The 17,529-nt window shown below is 49.6% G+C and overlaps 2 protein-coding genes across 2 annotated transcripts in view; one reads left to right on the top strand and one right to left on the bottom strand.

Annotated features, from left to right (window-relative positions):
- The window catches only part of CIB1 (calcium and integrin binding 1), a 17,110-nt gene extending 14,955 nt beyond the window's left edge, over window positions 1-2,155 (bottom strand). Inside the window, exon 1 of the mRNA XM_069984348.1 lies at window positions 1,998-2,155. Within this exon, the coding sequence (XP_069840449.1) occupies window positions 1,998-2,048 (51 nt within the window). The 5' untranslated portion in view covers window positions 2,049-2,155. The remainder of the gene's footprint in view (window positions 1-1,997) is intronic.
- Window positions 2,086-17,442, top strand: GDPGP1 (GDP-D-glucose phosphorylase 1). Its single transcript, XM_069984334.1, has 2 exons — window positions 2,086-2,269; window positions 16,197-17,442. Exons 1-2 carry the CDS (start codon window positions 2,194-2,196, stop codon window positions 17,348-17,350), a joined length of 1,230 nt encoding a protein of 409 aa, XP_069840435.1. The 5' UTR covers window positions 2,086-2,193; the 3' UTR covers window positions 17,351-17,442.
- The last annotated feature ends 87 nt before the right edge of the window (window positions 17,443-17,529 follow it).

Genomic DNA, 17,529 nt, shown 5'->3' with positions numbered 1-17,529 from the left:
ACCTGTCCCTATACACTATATATACACCCAGCTTCCTGGATGCAGTACCTGTCCCTATACACTATATATACACCAAGCTTCCTGGATGCAGTACCTGTCCCTATACACTATATATACACCCTGCTTCCTGGATGCAGTACCTGTCCCTATACACTATATACACACCCTGCTTCCTGGATGCAGTACCTGTCCCCATACACTGTATATACACCCTGCTTCCTGGATGCAGTACCTGTCCCTATACACTATATATACACCCAGCTTCCTGGATGCAGTACCTGTCCCTATACACTATATATACACCCAGCTTCCTGGATGCAGTACCTGTCCCCATACACTATATATACACCCAGCTTCCTGGATGCAGTACCTGTCCCTATACACTATATATACACCAAGCTTCCTGGATGCAGTACCTGTCCCTATACACTATATATACACCCTGCTTCCTGGATGCAGTACCTGTATACACTATATATACACCCTGCTTCCTGGATGCAGTACCTGTCCCTATACACTATATATACACCCTGCTTCCTGGATGCAGTACCTGTCCCCGTACACTATATATACACCCAGCTTCCTGGATGCAGTACCTGTCCCCGTACACTATATATACACCCAGCTTCCTGGATGCAGTACCTGTCCCTATACACTATATATACACCCAGCTTCCTGATGCAGTACCTGTCCCTATACACTATATATACACCCAGCTTCCTGGATGCAGTACCTGTCCCTATACACTATATATACACCCAGCTTCCTGGATGCAGTACCTGTCCCCGTACACTATATATACACCCAGCTTCCTGGATGCAGTACCTGTCCCTATACACTATATATACACCCAGCTTCCTGGATGCAGTACCTGTCCCTATACACTATATATACACCCAGCTTCCTGGATGCAGTACCTGTCCCTATACACTATATATACACCCAGCTTCCTGGATGCAGTACCTGTCCCTATACACTATATATACACCCAGCTTCCTGGATGCAGTACCTGTCCCCGTACACTATATATACACCCAGCTTCCTGGATGCAGTACCTGTCCCCATACACTATATATACACCCTGCTTCCTGGATGCAGTACCTGTCCCTATACACTATATATACACCCAGCTTCCTGGATGCAGTACCTGTCCCCGTACACTATATATACACCCTGCTTCCTGGATGCAGTACCTGTCCCTATACACTATATATACACCCTGCTTCCTGGATGCAGTACCTGTCCCCGTACACTATATATACACCCTGCTTCCTGGATGCAGTACCTGTCCCTATACACTATATACACACCCAGCTTCCTGGATGCAGTCCCTGTCCCTGTACACTATATACACACCCTGCTTCCTGGATGCAGTACCTGTCCCTGTACACTATATATACACCCTGCTTCCTGGATGCAGTACCTGTCCCCGTACACTATATATACACCCTGCTTCCTGGATGCAGTACCTGTCCCTATACACTATATATACACCCAGCTTCCTGGATGCAGCACCTGTCCTCGTACACTATATATACACCCTGCTTCCTGGATGCAGTACCTGTCCCCGTACACTATATATACACCCTGCTTCCTGGATGCAGTACCTGTCCCTATACACTATATATACACCCTGCTTCCTGGATGCAGTACCTGTCCCTATACACTATATATACACCCAGCTTCCTGGATGCAGTCCCTGTCCCCGTACACTATATATACACCCTGCTTCCTGGATGCAGTACCTGTCCCTATACACTATATATACACCCAGCTTCCTGGATGCAGTCCCTGTCCCTATACACTATATATACACCCAGCTTCCTGGATGCAGTACCTGTCCCTATACACTATATATACACCCAGCTTCCTGGATGCAGTCCCTGTCCCTATACACTATATATACACCCAGCTTCCTGGATGCAGTACCTGTCCCCGTACACAGTGACTGGGAAGTGTCGGAGAGCCGCAGCTTGTTGTCCGGAGCCGTCTCCTACCTGGTACTCGTTGAGGAGCTGCTTGGACAGCTGGCTGGATGAAGCCCCCATACTGGCCGCTCTTCCTGCTCCTCTCACCCCCGGACAACAACTTCTCCTCACTAGAAACAACACTAAAACTTCCGCAACAACGTCACCACCTGCTGGGGAAACGCCTAATTTGCATATTTAATATGACCCCGCCCGCAGCTCGTACATGGGCGTGGTTAGATGTGGCACGGGAGGGGCGGTTTATTCTAAAGCAGGTGGGGGGTGGAGTTCCCTGAGCACAGGTCCGTATACAGTGCCACTGAGAAGCCGGCGATGTGGAGCGTGCATCCATGTCAGCTTCGGGGGAGTCACTATATGGAGTTTCCTTTTGGAGACACGTTCTACTTTAAATGCATAAATGTATCATATATTATAGCTGGGGTTACTGTGTAGGAAGAAAAACGTTATGTTATGAGCTGTTTGCAGATTCTCTGAGGGAGACGGCTGATTGCTTTAGTATTAGAACACCCCTATTGTTGTCACTTGTTGGTACGGTCGGACCAGGAAGTAAGTGCTCTGGTGCTGACAGTGCCCGGCAGGCGGTGTATGAATGAGAGGAGAAGAAAGGGGTCACAGGTAACGGGAGGGGAGGAGGGGGGGGGGTGGTGGTGGTAGTCTGTAGTATATGTTATAATGGAGTTATTACTGGTAAGCCCTCCCGGGAGCAACTTTATTCTAGACCAGTGTTTCTCAACCTGCGGTACGCGTACCCCAGGGGGTACGTGCCGCAGGTTGAGGGGGTACGCGGCCGGAGTGTAAAAAAAATGAAGTTTGGCTTTGGGTGCCGGGACACTGCTATCACCCAGCAATGTCCCGGCACCAGTCACCGCGGCAGCTCTCTCCTTTATTCCCCCAGCAGCAGCTCCTCAGCAATCTGTGGGGGACGGGAGATGCTGCGGGGGAAGATGGAGAGAGCCAGAGAGATCAAAGGGGGATCAGGGCACCAGCAGCGTCTGCTGCATGCTATCCCCTTGCGGCTGCCGGAAGGTCGGCAGCGGGTGAGTGATGGGTGCAGAGGAGGTGGATTTTGCGTCAGGGTCTAATCGGGACGGGAGGGTCTTATTCTGACCTGAGAGGGGTCCGGCCAGCTCCCAGACTACTGGGCCGGCAATGAGTGGTGGTGCGCGGGGCTCCCCCACCCGGGCTGTGACAGATGTGGGATGCAGACTGGAAGATCGGGTAGCCCCCGCGTCCACCGGCCTGCCTCCCGGGCTGCCCCATCTTCCGGTCTGCATCCCACATCTGTCACAGCCCGGGTGGGGGAGCCCCGCGCACCACCACTCATTGCCGGCCCAGTAGTCTGGGAGCTGGCCGGACCCCTCTCAGGTCAGAATAAGACCCTCCCGTCCCGATTAGACCCTGACGCAAAATCCACCTCCTCTGCACCCATCACTCACCCGCTGCCGACCTTCCTCAAGCCGCCGCTCCCGGATCCGGCAGCCGCAGGGGGACAGTGTACAGCAGACGCTGCTGGTGCCTTGCTCCCCCTCTCAGCCCCCATCACCTCCTCTCCACCCCCCATCACCTCTTCTCAGCCCCATCACCTCCTGTCAACCCCCCATCACCTCATCTCACCCCCATCATCTCCTCTCACCCCCATCATCTCCTCTGAGCCCCCATCATCTCCTCTCAGCTCCATCATCTCCTCTCAGCTCCATCATCTCCTCTCAGCTCCATCATCTCCTCTCAGCTCCATCATCTCCTCTCACCCCCATCATCTCCTCTCACCCCCATCATCTCCTCTCACCCCCATCATCTCCTCTCACCCCCATCATCTCCTCTCACCCCCATCATCTCCTCTCAGCCCAAATAATCTCCTCTCTACCTCTATCATCTCATCTCTCTTCCTCTCTCCCCTTCACCTCCTCTTTCTTCCTCTCTCCCCTTCACCTCCTCTCTCTACCTCTCTCTCTTCCTCTCCCCCCTCATCTCCTCTCTGCACCCATCACTCACCAGCTGCCGACCTTCCTCAAGCCGCCGCTCCCGGATCCGGCAGCCGCAGGGGGACAGTGTACAGCAGGCACTGCTGGTGCCTTGCTCCCCCTCTCAGCCCCCCATCACCTTTTCTCAGCCCCCCAATCACCTTTTCTCACCCCCATCTCCTCCTCTCAGCCCAAATAATCTCCTCTCTACCCCTATCATCTCCTCTCTCTTCCTCTCTCCCCTTCACCCCCTCTTTCTTCCTCTCTCCCCTTCACCTCCTCTCTCTACCTCTCCCCCTTCACCTCCTCTCCCTTCCTCTCTCCCCTTCACCTCCTCTCTCTTCCTCTCCCCCCTTCACCTCCTCTCTCTTCCTCTCCCCCCTTCACCTCCTCTCTCTTCCTCTCCCCCCTTCACCTACTCTCTCTTCCTATGCCCCCATCACCTCCTCTCTCTTCCTCTCCCCCCTTCACCTACTCTCTCTTCCTATGCCCCCATCACCTCCTCTCTCTTCCTCTCCCCCCTTCACCTACTCTCTCTTCCTATGCCCCCATCACCTCCTCTCTCTTCCTCTCCCCCCTTCACCTACTCTCTCTTCCTATGCCCCCATCACCTCCTCTCTCTTCCTCTCCCCCCTTCACCACCTCTATCTTTCTCTCTCCCCTTCACCTCCTCTCTCTTCCTCTCTCCCCTTCACCTCCTCTCTTCTGCTATCCCCCTTCACCTCCTCCCTTCCCTGTCCTCCTCTCCCCCTTTCACCCCCTCTCTCCCCATCACCGCCTCTCTCTTCCTCTCCCCCCATCACCTCCTCTCTCTTCCTCTCCCCCCTTCACCTCCTCTCTCTTCCTCTCCCCCCTTCACCTCCTCTCTCTTCCTCTCCCCCCTTCACCTCCTCTCTCTTCCTCTCCCCCCATCACCTCCTCTCTCTTCCTCTCCCTTCTTCACCTCCTCTCTCTTCCTCTCCCCCTTCACCTTCTCTCTCTTCCTCTCCCTCTTCACCTCCTCTATCCTCCTCTTTCCTTCTTTTCCCCCTCAGACCTTACTCTCCCCTTAATCTCCTTGTGGCTCAGAGGCTGGAGAATAGAGGAAGATCCCCTCCATGGGCGGATAACGTGAGTATGAATTTTTTTTTTTGTTTGTTGAGGCAGGAGGGGGAGGGAGTAGAATGGTGGGCATTACTATGGGGGCAGGGCAGGAGGCATTATTACTATATGGGGGGGTCATAGAAGGAAATATTATTTTTAAATGAGGGATCCTAAATACGGGGACAACCCACACACCTACTCACTTTACAGCGCATTACACCAAACAGCGAAATTATTACTGTATGGGAGCCTATAGGTAGGAAAAAGGGACGGAAGTTAAAGGAAAACTGTGACGCCTAAGATGTTTGGCAGGTTCTCTGGCAAGAGGTAAATTGTAGCTGCAAGAAATCATCATGGTGGTCTGGGCCAGATGGAGAGGAAAATGAAAAGTGATATATGGCTACATGGGGAGGTATCTGGCTATAGAAGGAGGTATCTTAACTACATGGGGAGATGTCTGGCTGCAAGGGGGTAGGTATCTGGCTAGATGGGGGAGGTATCTGACTACATGGGGAGATATCTGACTACATGGGGGAGATATCTGACTACATGGGGGAGGTGTCTGACTACATGGGGAGATATCTGACTACATGGGGAGGTATCTGACTACATGGGGGGAGATATCTGGCTACATGGGGGAGGTGTCTGACTACATGGGGAGATATCTGACTACATGGGGGAGAGGTATCTGCTACATGGGAGAGAGGTATCTGACTACATGGGAGAGGTATTTGACTACATGGGGGAGGTATGTGACTACATGGGGAGAGGTATGTGACTACATGGGGAGAGGTATGTGACTACATGGGGGAGGTATCTGGCTACATGGGGAGATATCTGACTACATGGGGGAGATATCTGACTACATGGGGGAGATATCTGACTACATGGGGGAGGTGTCTGACTACATGGGGAGATATCTGACTACATGGGGGAGATATCTGACTACATGGGGGAGATATCTGACTACATGGGGGAGATATCTGACTACATGGGGGAGATATCTGGCTACATGGGGGAGAGGTATCTGGCTACATGGGGGAGAGGTATCTGGCTACATGGGGGAGAGGTATCTGCTACATGGGAGAGAGGTATCTGACTACATGGGGGAGGTATTTGACTACATGGGGGAGGTATGTGACTACATGGGGAGAGGTATGTGACTACATGGGGGAGGTATCTGGCTACGTATAAGGGGTATCTGGCTACATAGGGGAGATATCTGGCTACATGGGGAGATATCTTGCTGCATATAAGGGGTATCTGGCCACATATAAGGGGTATCTGGCTACATAGGGGAGATATCTGGCTACATGGGGGGAGGTATCTGACTACATGAGGAGGTATCCGGCTACATGGGGAGATATCTTGCTACATATAAGGGGTATCTGGCTACATAGGGGAGATATCTGGCTACATAGAAGAAGGCCTCTTGACCACATGGCGGAGGTATCTGACTACATGGGGGAGATATCTGGCTACATAGAAGAAGGCCTCTTGACTACATGGGGGGAGGTATCTGGCTCCAGGGGGACATATCCATCTCTGTGGGATATATCCCACCTGCTTCTCTGGCACCCGGTTTACTGACAGCCTGCTCAGCCAATCAGTGCACAGTCCCACCGTAGCCACTGATTGGATGAGCGGGCTGTCAGTGAGCTGGGAGTCAAAGAAGCAGGTGGGAGTACAGGGAGGTAAGTATGATCTGTTAAGGGCCGGCAGCTAATTAGGTAAATAGGCAGCGGCTACATTCTCACAGCAGATAGAAAATCCTCTGTGAGAATGCAGAGCCATAGGCCATAACAGTACAGAGTATCGCAGTGGATTTTGCTGTGAAACATACATGTAAATCTACCCTGGGCAATGTTATTAATGGATGGCATCGTTGGGGGTACTCGGCTGGAGCATCTCGTCGCATGGGGGTACTTGGCCTGAAAAGGTTGAGAAACACTGTTCTAGACTGCTCAGTACTGAACTCTCTAGAATGATCCTCGCCCCTTATTAAAGGGGTTATCCAGCGCTACAAAAACATGGCCACTTTCCCGGGGACATACTAAAAAGCATGAACAAAAAGAATGAAGAAAGAGAATGAACATTATTTCCTATAGGGAGACATCTAAAATATGGTTTTAATTGGTTTAATTAGTTAGAAAGACCAGGAATGAACGGCATTTTTCTGTAGTGCTCAGTGGACTGAGTGTATGTACTGTAGAAACCGATGTGTAATACCTTACCTGTGCAAGGTACACCTGGAATGAATAGGATAAGTAGTGACATTAAAGGAGTACTCCGGTGATCATGGAAAAAAAAACTAATTTATTCATACATCTGTACGATGTGTCACCACTTTGTCTTGTTGTGTTTTTTTTTTTTTTTACTCCCCTTTGTAGCCCCCATTCACCTGCATAGATTCAGTAAAAAACGTATCTACTTCCTGTTTCATCAACATCTCCAGGCATGCTCTCCAGTCTGACTCTCTATATTCCCCTCTGGCTGTCAAGACGCTCTAGGTGTCCCCTGGCCTCTCTATGGTCCCCTCTGTTTCTCCTCACTGCCCTACCTCATAACAAACTGCCAATCCTGTTGCTAAGCAACATACTTGGTGTGTGACGTGTGTCCTGAAAAGCAAACAAACCCCTGCTGACATGGTCATGTTGTAAATACAATGTTGTACAAAATGGGAGTTGTAGTTCTGCCACCTCAAGCTCTCCTGGAGAGCTCCAAGTTGCAGAACTACAACCCCCATTATCATCTTTTTGGGTAAATACTCTATGGGAGTTGTATTGTTCCAGCTTGAAGCTCTCCTGGTTGCATAACTAAAAGCCCCATCCTCATCTTGTGGTGATGGTACATGATGGGAATTGTAGTAATGCAATGCAATCAGGAGGGCTCCAAGTATGAAAACTACAACTACCATCAGGTATGTTCCCTGCAATGTTAGGATGGGGCCTGTAGCTATGCAAGTTCGACAGCTCCAGGTTGCAGAACTACAACTCCCATCTTATACTGTCACCACAACATGAGGATGGGGCTTGTAGTTATGCAACCAGCTCTACTGGTTGAGCTCTCCTGGTTGAGCTCTCCTGGTTGCATAACTACAAGGCCCATCTTTATGTTGTGGTGACAGTTCAAGATTAACTACAACTCCCATCATGTAATGTCACCAGGGCATACTGGGAGTTTTAGCTGTGCAATCTGAGGAGCCACACTAGATGGAGAGTCATAGAGGGGGTGACAGGGAAGCCTGTAGTGAAATCCCCCACCCCTACAGAGCCACCAAGAGGCTGGGATGTTTATCTATCTATCTATCTATCTATCTATCTATCTATCTATCTATCTATCTATCTATCTCCTATCTATCTATCTATCTATCTACCTATCTATCTATCTATCTATCTCCTATCTATCTATCTATCTATCTATCTATCTATCTATCTCCTATCTATCTATCTATCTCCTACCTATCTACCTATCTATCTATCTATCTATCTATCTATCTATCTCCTATCTATCTATCTCTCTATCTCTCTATCTCTCTATCTATCTATCTATCTATCTATCTATCTATCTCCTATCTATATATCTATCTATCTATCTCCTATCCAGTGGCGGTCTTTGGCACCAAGCACCCCAAGCGATGGCTTAGGGCCCCCAACATCCAGGGGGGCCCCCACACCCTGCTCTTGTGCTCAAGACCGCTGGACAGGGCCGCTGCCCCGCTCGCTGCTGCCATCTGAACTGTAACTATGAGCGCTCATAATTACATGCAGCAGCACTGACAGGGCGGGAGACATTGGCCCCCTTCCTGTCAGTCACTCTTGTGGCCGCAGGAAGGGTTTTCTCTGCGGACAAAAGTGGCAGCTTTGTCCATTTGTGGTGCCGGCGCTCCAGTGACATCACTGGAGCATCGGCGCCAGGACAAGGGGAGTGCGGTCTCTTGTGATCGCAGGGAAAACCCTTCCTGCGGCCACAAGAGTGAAGAGAAGAGGAGACGACCGGACCCAGGTGAGTAAGTGTTTGTTTTATTGTGTTATATACTATATGGGAGGGGGAGCACACAGGGGTCTGTTTAACTGGGGGAGCGCACATCGGGGGTCTATATAAATGGGGGAGCACACAGGGGGGCTATATAACAGGGGGAGCACACAGGGGGGCTATAGACTACTGGGGCTTCACAGAGGGGTCTATATATTACTGGGGGCAGCACACAGGGGGTCTATATACTACTTAGGGCAGCAGAATGGGGTCTATATACATCTTGGAGAGCACACAGGAGGTCTATATCCAAGTGGGGGAGCACACAGGGGGGCTAAATACCCCTGAGGGAGCACACAGGGGGCCTATATACTAGTGGGGGAGCACACAGAGGGTCTATATACAACTGGGGCAGCACACAGGAGGTCTATATACTTTTGGGGGAGCACACGGGGGGCTATATATAACTGGGGGAACACACAGGGGTCTATATACTACTGGGGGAAACAAACAAGGGGTATATACTATTGGGGGCAGCACACAAGGAGTATATATTACTGGCGGTAGCGCACAAGGGGTATATACTACTGCGGGCAACACACAGCAGTCTATTGTTTTGGAACGCATGTCGAGGAGGGGGCCCCAGACATAACTTCGCTTGGGGCCCCAGAAATGCCAAGACCGCCCCTGCTCCTATCTATCTATCTCCTATCTATCTATCTATCTATCTATCTCCTATCTATCTATTTATCTATCTATTTATCTATCTATCTATCTCTCTATCTATCTCTCTATCTCTCTATCTCTCTATCTCTCTATCTCCTATCTATCTATCTATCTATCTATCTATCTATCTATCTATCTATCTCCTATCTCATATCTATCTCTCTATCTATCTCTCTATCTCCTATCTATCTATCTATCTCCTATCTATCTATTTATCTATCTCCTATCTCATATCTATCTCTCTATCTCTCTATCTCTCTATCTCTCTATCTCTCTATCTCTCTATCTATCTATCTATCTATCTATCTATCTATCTATCTATCTATCTCTTATCTAAATATCTATCTATCCATTGTTCAACTGGGCTACTTGTGCACACCTCCCAACTTTGGCTGAGAGCAAAGAGGGACATGGACACGCCCTAACCACACCCAACGACACACCCATAACCCACCCACACCTTAAGACACGCCCCCTCCTCTTGTATGAGTGTGTATATAATACACTGCTGTATACCCACACAGAATGGAGAGGTATATACACACAAATACAGGAGGATAATAAGTTTATAATACACTGCTGCAGGGTTGGGTGATATGGCCAAAAAAAAAAAAATCTTGATTTTAAAAAACATGTTCTCGATTTTCGATTTAAATTTCGATTTATAATTTTTTTTTGTTTTGCTAATTATGATGGGTGTAGTAGTAGAGGCTTGGTGGATGAGGGGTGTACTAATATTAGAGGTATAAAAGATGAGGGGTGTAGTTGTAGATAAGGGGGGTAGTAGTAGTGACAGTAGTGGGTAGTGGTTAGTAGTAGTGGGGACACTCTTCTTAATGTTATGGTGTCACTTCAGTATAAGGGCTCTATGTTATGGGGACATTCTTTAGTGTGGGGGCAACTATATTGTGGGGGAACTCTTCAGTATGGGGGCTCCTCTCTATGTTATGGTGTCTCTCTTCAGTATGGGGGCGACTATAGTGGATCGGTCTATGCTGTATCCCCCCCCCCCCCCAGACATCTACTGTATACTGATCACACTATGTACAGTACCTGGATATTGATCCAACTATATACAGCACCTAGAGACACAGTTATATATACTGATCACACTATATACCTGGGTACATCTATGTGCTATATGGAGCTAATATTATATACAGTGACTGTCCACAACTCCTAGATACATCTACTCAGGGGCGTAGCTAGGATTCACGGGGCCCCATTGCAAAATTTTTTAAGGGGCCCCCCTCGAACATATAGTACTGTATTTTTCGCTTTAAAGGACGCGCCTTTTAATAAGACGTACCCCTGATTTTAGGGGGGAAAATAGAAAAAAAATATTTTGCTCATTGTCACAGTTTGGAGATAGCAGCAGTGTAATTGGTGCCAATCCCCCCATATAGTGCCCCACATAGTAGCCAATGCCCCCATAATATAGTGCTCCCCATATAGTAGCCAATGCCCCCACATAGTGCCCCCACATAGTAGCCAATGCCCCCATATAGTGCCCCCCATATAGTAGCCAGTGCCCCCCATATAGTAGCCAATGCCCCCATATAGTAGCCAATGCCCCCATACAGTGCCCCCATATACTAGCCAGTGCCCCCCACAGTAGCCAATGCCCCCATATAGTAGCCAATGCCCCCATATAGTAGCCAATGCCCCCATACAGTAGAAAATGCCCCCATATAGTAGCCAATGCCCCCAGACAGTGCCCCCATATAGTAGAAAATGCCCCCATATAGTAGCCAATGCCCCCAGGCAGTGCCCCCATAGTAGCCAGTGCCCCCATACAGTGCCCCCATATAGTAGCCAATGCCCCCATACAGTGCCCCCATATAGTAGCCAATGCCCCCAGACAGTGCCCCCCATAGTAGCCAGGGCCCCTTATAGTAGCCAATGCCCCCATACAGTAGCCAATGCCCCATAGTAGCCAATGCCCCCAGACAGTGCCCCCCATAGTAGCCAATCCCCCCCTGCGACCAGAAAAACAACAAACAGGCTACTCACCTGTCCGCCGGCCCCAGCAGCTCCTCTCCCGACACTCCGGTCTCCCGTCATCCTCCGGGCACAGCCAGCGGGGGACAGAGAGACTGCCGCTGCAGAACACTTCCGGGACACAGGCAGAGTCTCTGTACCCCGCTGCCTGTGCCCGGGGGATTACGGGAGACCAGAGTGTCGGGAGAGGAGCTGCTGGGGCCGGCGGACAGGTGAGTAGGACAGCGATCCCCTCCGCCCGCCCAGCCCGCCCCCTCCATCGCCGCTTAGCCGATCAGGAGCCCAGGAAAGTGCTGCTCATTGCACTTTTCCGGGCTTCTGATCGGCTCAGCTGAGCGGCGATAGAAGGGGCGGGCTGGGCGGGCGGAGGGGATCGTCCGATGGGGGGGGGGGGCAGTCCTATCGTGAGGTGTATGTTGTGGTCCGGTGGGGGGGGGTTGGATTATGCTATCTGGAGCTGTGAGTTGCGGTCCGGGGGGGGTGGGGTGCTATCGGGAGCTGAGAGTTGCAGTCCGGGGGGGGGGGTATGCTATCGGGAGCTGAGAGTTGCGGTCGGGGGGGGGTGCTATCGGGAGCTGAGAGTTGCGGTCCGGGGGGGGTGCTATCGGGAGCTGAGAACTGCGGTCCGGGGGGGGGGGGTGCTATCGGGAGCTGAGAGTTGCGGTCCGGGGGGGGGGTGCTATCGGGAGCTGAGAGTTGCGGTCCGGGGGGGGGGGTGCTATCGGGAGCTGAGAGTTGCGGTCCGGGGGGGGGCTCTCGGGAGCTGAGAGTTGCGGTCCGTGAGGGGGGGCGGGTATAGTAGGATAAGGAGATACGGAGGAGCAGATCACTAGCTCCCAGCTTTCATCTATGCATGAGCGAGTCACTGTGTGACCCGTGCATGCCCAGAACAGTACTAGAACAGTGAGGCTGTGCACAGGGACGGCGCTGATTGGCTGATTCCGCACCAATCAGGGGAAACCAGGAAGACACGTACTGATGGCAGCTGAGACTGAGAAGTTCGTTAGTGACGTATCGTCGGCGGAAAACGGGGGTCGACAGTCAAGTGGAGGACTTCAGGTATACAACTTCCTGTGGACTGGTGCAAGGTTCAATAAGAAGAGCAAGCTGCAGGAACCCATTATGTAAGTATATTGCAAAGTTATATAATTTGACTTAACCCTTCCATTGCAGGTCATTTTTTTTTCACCGGAGTACCCCTTTAAGGCTTATTCCATTATAAAAAGAGGTGTAGTTCTTTCCCCGTGCAAGATAGACCCGGAATGAACAGCATGTATCTGGAGTGCACAGAGCAAGGAGCGTTTGTACAATAGAAACCGATTGGTAATACCTTATCCGTCCAAGGTACACCTGTAATGAGTAGGATACATAGTCGATGCAAGGGCAGAGAGATCCATCCTTCTGGACAAATAAGAACCCTGCTCCAGCTAAAGAGGAAGACTTTCGGAAGAAGCCCTTTTGCAGGTTATCCTTGATGTACGCAGACATGGCTTCAGTTTCCGGATCAGAGGGTGGATACACTCTACCACGAGTGGGCGTAGCACTGAGAAGTAGATTTATGGGGCAATCTTATGGCCGATGAGGTGCTAACATGTCAGCCTTCTTTTCGGTGAACACATCAGCAAAGTCCTGTTACTGGTCTGGGAGACCAGGCAACGGCTTGGAAGAGTCAGAAGGTGGTGGAGGTACCCGGTTGTGAGAGGTCTGCAGACATCGTCTGAAGCAATCTGGCCCCAACGCAAGACCTCCCTGGTCTTCCAGTCAAGGCTAGCAGCTAACAGGGTGGCAGAAGAGGAACGAGACAGAATGTAGAAGGTGATTTTCTCTGTACTGGGACTTGCCAGAAGTTTGTCGAGCAGGACCACAGGGAGTAGCCACTTCTGGACCAAGGATGCTGCAACGAAGTTGTGTGCTGAGCAAGAATCCAGGAAGGCGGTGGACTGGAATCGCTGTCCAGAAGAAGCAGAGATCGTAATCGCCAAGGACAGGCAGGGAGAGGAAGCATTCACACCTAGGGAGGTCTCTCCTACCTGGCGTAGGTGTAAGAGTTTCCCGTCTGCTGAGGATGTTGAGCACAATTCAGGTGGAAGTGATTGGGTCTAGCACAATAGAGGCACAGGTTTTGCTCCCGACAATAAGTTCTCTCTTCTGCCGTCAAACGATCTATGTCCACCTGCACGGGCTCATCGGAGGCTGGCGGGGACAAAGCAGTAGGTGGTCTTTTGAAGGCAGTTGTATACGGCGAGGACATACCAACACGTTCTTGACAAAACTCCTCTTCCCTTACGGAGAAACGAACATCAATCTAAGTGGCCAAGTGGATCAGGTCATTCAAAGAGGAAGGGAGGTCCTGGCTGGAAAGCATGTCCTTTGCCCAATTGGAAAGGTGGCGACTAGGCAGCATTATCCCTGTCAAGTTTGTGAGCCAGCGTGCTGATCAGTTTTGCATACTACCTGACAAAGGAGTTCTTCTTTGTCCCCGCCAGCCTCCGATGAGCCCGTGCAGGTGGACATAGGTCATTTGACGGCAGAAGAGAGAACTCGTTGTCGGGAGCAAAACCTGTGCCTCTATTGTGCTAGACCCAACCACTTCCACCTAAATTGTGCTCAACATCCTCAGCAGATGGGAAACTGTTACACCTAGGCCAGGTAGGAGAGACCTCCCTAGGTGTGAATGCTTCCTCTCCACGCCTGTCCTTGGCGATTACGATCTCTGCTTCTTCTGGACAGCGATTCCAGTCCACCGCCTTGCTGGATTCTGGCTCAGCACACAACTTCGTTGCAGCATCCTTGGTCCAGAAGTGGCTACTCCCTGTGGTCCTGCTCGACAAACTTCTGGCAAGTCCCAGTACAGAGAAGATCACCTTCTACATTCTGTCCTGTTGCTCTTCTGCCACCCTGTTGGGTCTCCCTTAGCTACAGCTGCATGCCCCTAGCCTTGACTGGAAGACCAGGGAGGTCTTGCTTTGGGGGCCAGATTGCTTCAGACGATGTCTGCAGACCTCTCACAACCGGGTACCTCCACCACCTTCTGACTCTTCCAAGCCGTTGCCTGGTCTCCCAGACCAGTAACAGGACTTTGCTGATGTGTTCACCGAAAAGAAGGCTGACATGTTAGCACCTCATCGGCCATAAGATTGCCCCATAAATCTACTTCTCAGTGCTACGCCCACTCGTGGTAGAGTGTATCCACCCTCTGATCCGGAAACTGAAGCCATGTCTGCGTACATCAAGGATAACCTGCAAAAGGGCTTCTTCCGAAAGTCTTCCTCTTTAGCTGGAGCAGGGTTCTTATTTGTCCAGAAGGATGGATCTCTCTGCCCTTGCATCGACTATGTATCCTACTCATTCCAGGTGTACCTTGGACGGATAAGGTATTACCAATCGGTTTCTATTGTACAAACGCTCCTTGCTCTGTGCACTCCAGATACATGCTGTTCATTCCGGGTCTATCTTGCACGGGGAAAGAACTACACCTCTTTTTATGATGGAATAAGCCTTAATTTCACTACTTATCCTATTCATTCCAGGTGTACCTTGCACAGGTAAGGTATTACACATCGGTTTCTACAGTACATACACTCAGTCCACTGAGCACTACAGAAAAATACTGTTCATTCCTGGTCTTTCTAACTAATTAAACCAATTAAAACCATATTTTAGATGTCTCCCTATAGGAAATAATGTTCATTATTTTTCTTTATTCTTTTTGTTCATGCTTTTTAGTATGTCCCACTTTCCCCCTACTGTTGTCTCCAGATTGGGTGGGGTTTCAAACTCCGTTCCATTGAAGTAAATGGAGCCTAATTGCAAACCACACCTGAACTGGAGACAAGAGAGAGGAAAAGTGGCCATGTTTTTGTAGCGCTGGATAACCCCTTTAACTGGTTATCCCACAAAGTCACCCCATACAAATCTGGAGGTCCTCCATACAGTGACTCCAATCTGCTTCACTGCTGAACTGACCAGAATAGAGTAGCTGTATGGAAGTTTATGTGTATTATACAGTATATAGTTGGTATAAGGCCATCCTTCATACAGGGACTCCAATCCATTGCTGAATTGTCTAGAATTCTTTTTATTTCAATCATGCTGGTCACTAAAGGGTTAACCCATTCAATGCTGGGATGTAAAGCATCACAGCATTAAAATGGCTGAATGACAGGTGCCACACATGTCAGTTATAGGATAGAAAGCCCTGCAATGTGATTACGGCGGCCGATCAGTTACTACAGTAGCCACATGCCTTTCCCTCACCTCCATTCCCCCCAATAGAGTCTATTAGGAGACCCCACATCTGACCCATGCTATAACATAGCAGTGACCAGTATTAGCAAGCTGACATATGCTTATGAATTATTATTTTTTTATGTGCTAAAATTGTATGTATAATCTTTAAAATCGCAAGATTTTGGAGCCTTACATAATGAAATACTATGTCTTTTTTTTTTTTTTTCCTTAGGGCACATAAGTGATGGAAGCATGGCGTTAAAGAGCTCAGTTGGTTTCAATGGAGCCATATTGGAAGAATATAGATATACAGAGGACGAATATATACTGCCAGGAATCACATGGCAGGTGAGGAGAGAATACGCAGAAGACAGAAGTTTTCTTTCTGATTTTGACAGAGCATTGCAGTCCAGATGGGTAGAAAAGATGGAGCAGGGTCTCTTTCGCTATCCACTGTGGAGCCTGCAAACCAAGATCTTGCCAGGTAGTGTGAAGTATGTGGCACAGCTCAATGTCAAGAGGGGCATAGAAAGGAGGAAGCCTCAGGACATAAAGAGCATCCGGGAGAAGTTCAACCCAAGCCAATTCAACTTCAATAAGATCAAACAGGAGGAGATTCTGTTTCAGATGGTCAGATCCCCCACTGAGAGGGTGTCCGGTGCAGATATATCTCCTAACCATGTCATCAGCTATACCCCCACCCTGGCGGTCATCAATGTTAGCCCTCTAGAATTTGGCCATGTTTTATTTATACCAGACCCATCACTTTGCTTGACTCAGATTTTAACCCCAGATGTAACATTGCTTGGGCTGTCATCCCTACTTCTCAGTGGTCACCCGGGGTTTAGAGTTGGTTTTAACAGCCTGGGTGGGTTTGCTTCTGTAAACCACTTACATTTACATGGATTTTATTTGGATGAAGAACTGCTGATCGAGTCCGCTCCGAGCAAACCTTTGTGCCCCCATATTAACTTCCACCAACTAACACATTTCCCAGCTCCAGGCTTCTTTTTTTACACTGATGGGAAAGACTTGATGTCCATCGCCAAGACAATATGCCGGGTTACAGATTACTTTGTAAATCGTGACATTGCGCACAATGTTTTCATGACTAGAGGAAGTAATCCAACAAATGGCGATGGTCTGGGGGCACGAGAAGGGATCCGAGTGGTCATATGGGCAAGACAGTCCAGTTTTGGGGCCAAGGAGGAATCTGCATTTAACGTGGCCCTCTGTGAGCTCGCAGGACACTTACCCTTCAAGAATGAGGAAGATTTCAATACATTGACTGAGGAATCTGTTATCCGTATTGTGAAAAGTTATCTCTTCTCAGAGCAGGAATTCAGTGTATTAGCAGCCGAGCTGGTAGAACATCTAACACAGTGACCAGGGGTAATGACGTGACACTAAGCCGACTCCATGCTGGGGTCCACATATCGCCTTATCTGTATACAACTATACTATCAATAAAATAACTTTATGACAGGTTGATCATCTTCATTTCCTTTTTAAGAATGACAGCGTTCGATTTTAGATTTTGCTGTGAGTATCACCAGGGGTGTTTG

This window comes from Dendropsophus ebraccatus, chromosome 1, assembly GCF_027789765.1.
Source record: "Dendropsophus ebraccatus isolate aDenEbr1 chromosome 1, aDenEbr1.pat, whole genome shotgun sequence".
Taxonomy (NCBI): domain Eukaryota; kingdom Metazoa; phylum Chordata; class Amphibia; order Anura; family Hylidae; genus Dendropsophus; species Dendropsophus ebraccatus.
Note: the sequence above shows the minus strand (reverse complement) of the source record. Positions and strands in the feature narration are given on the sequence as shown.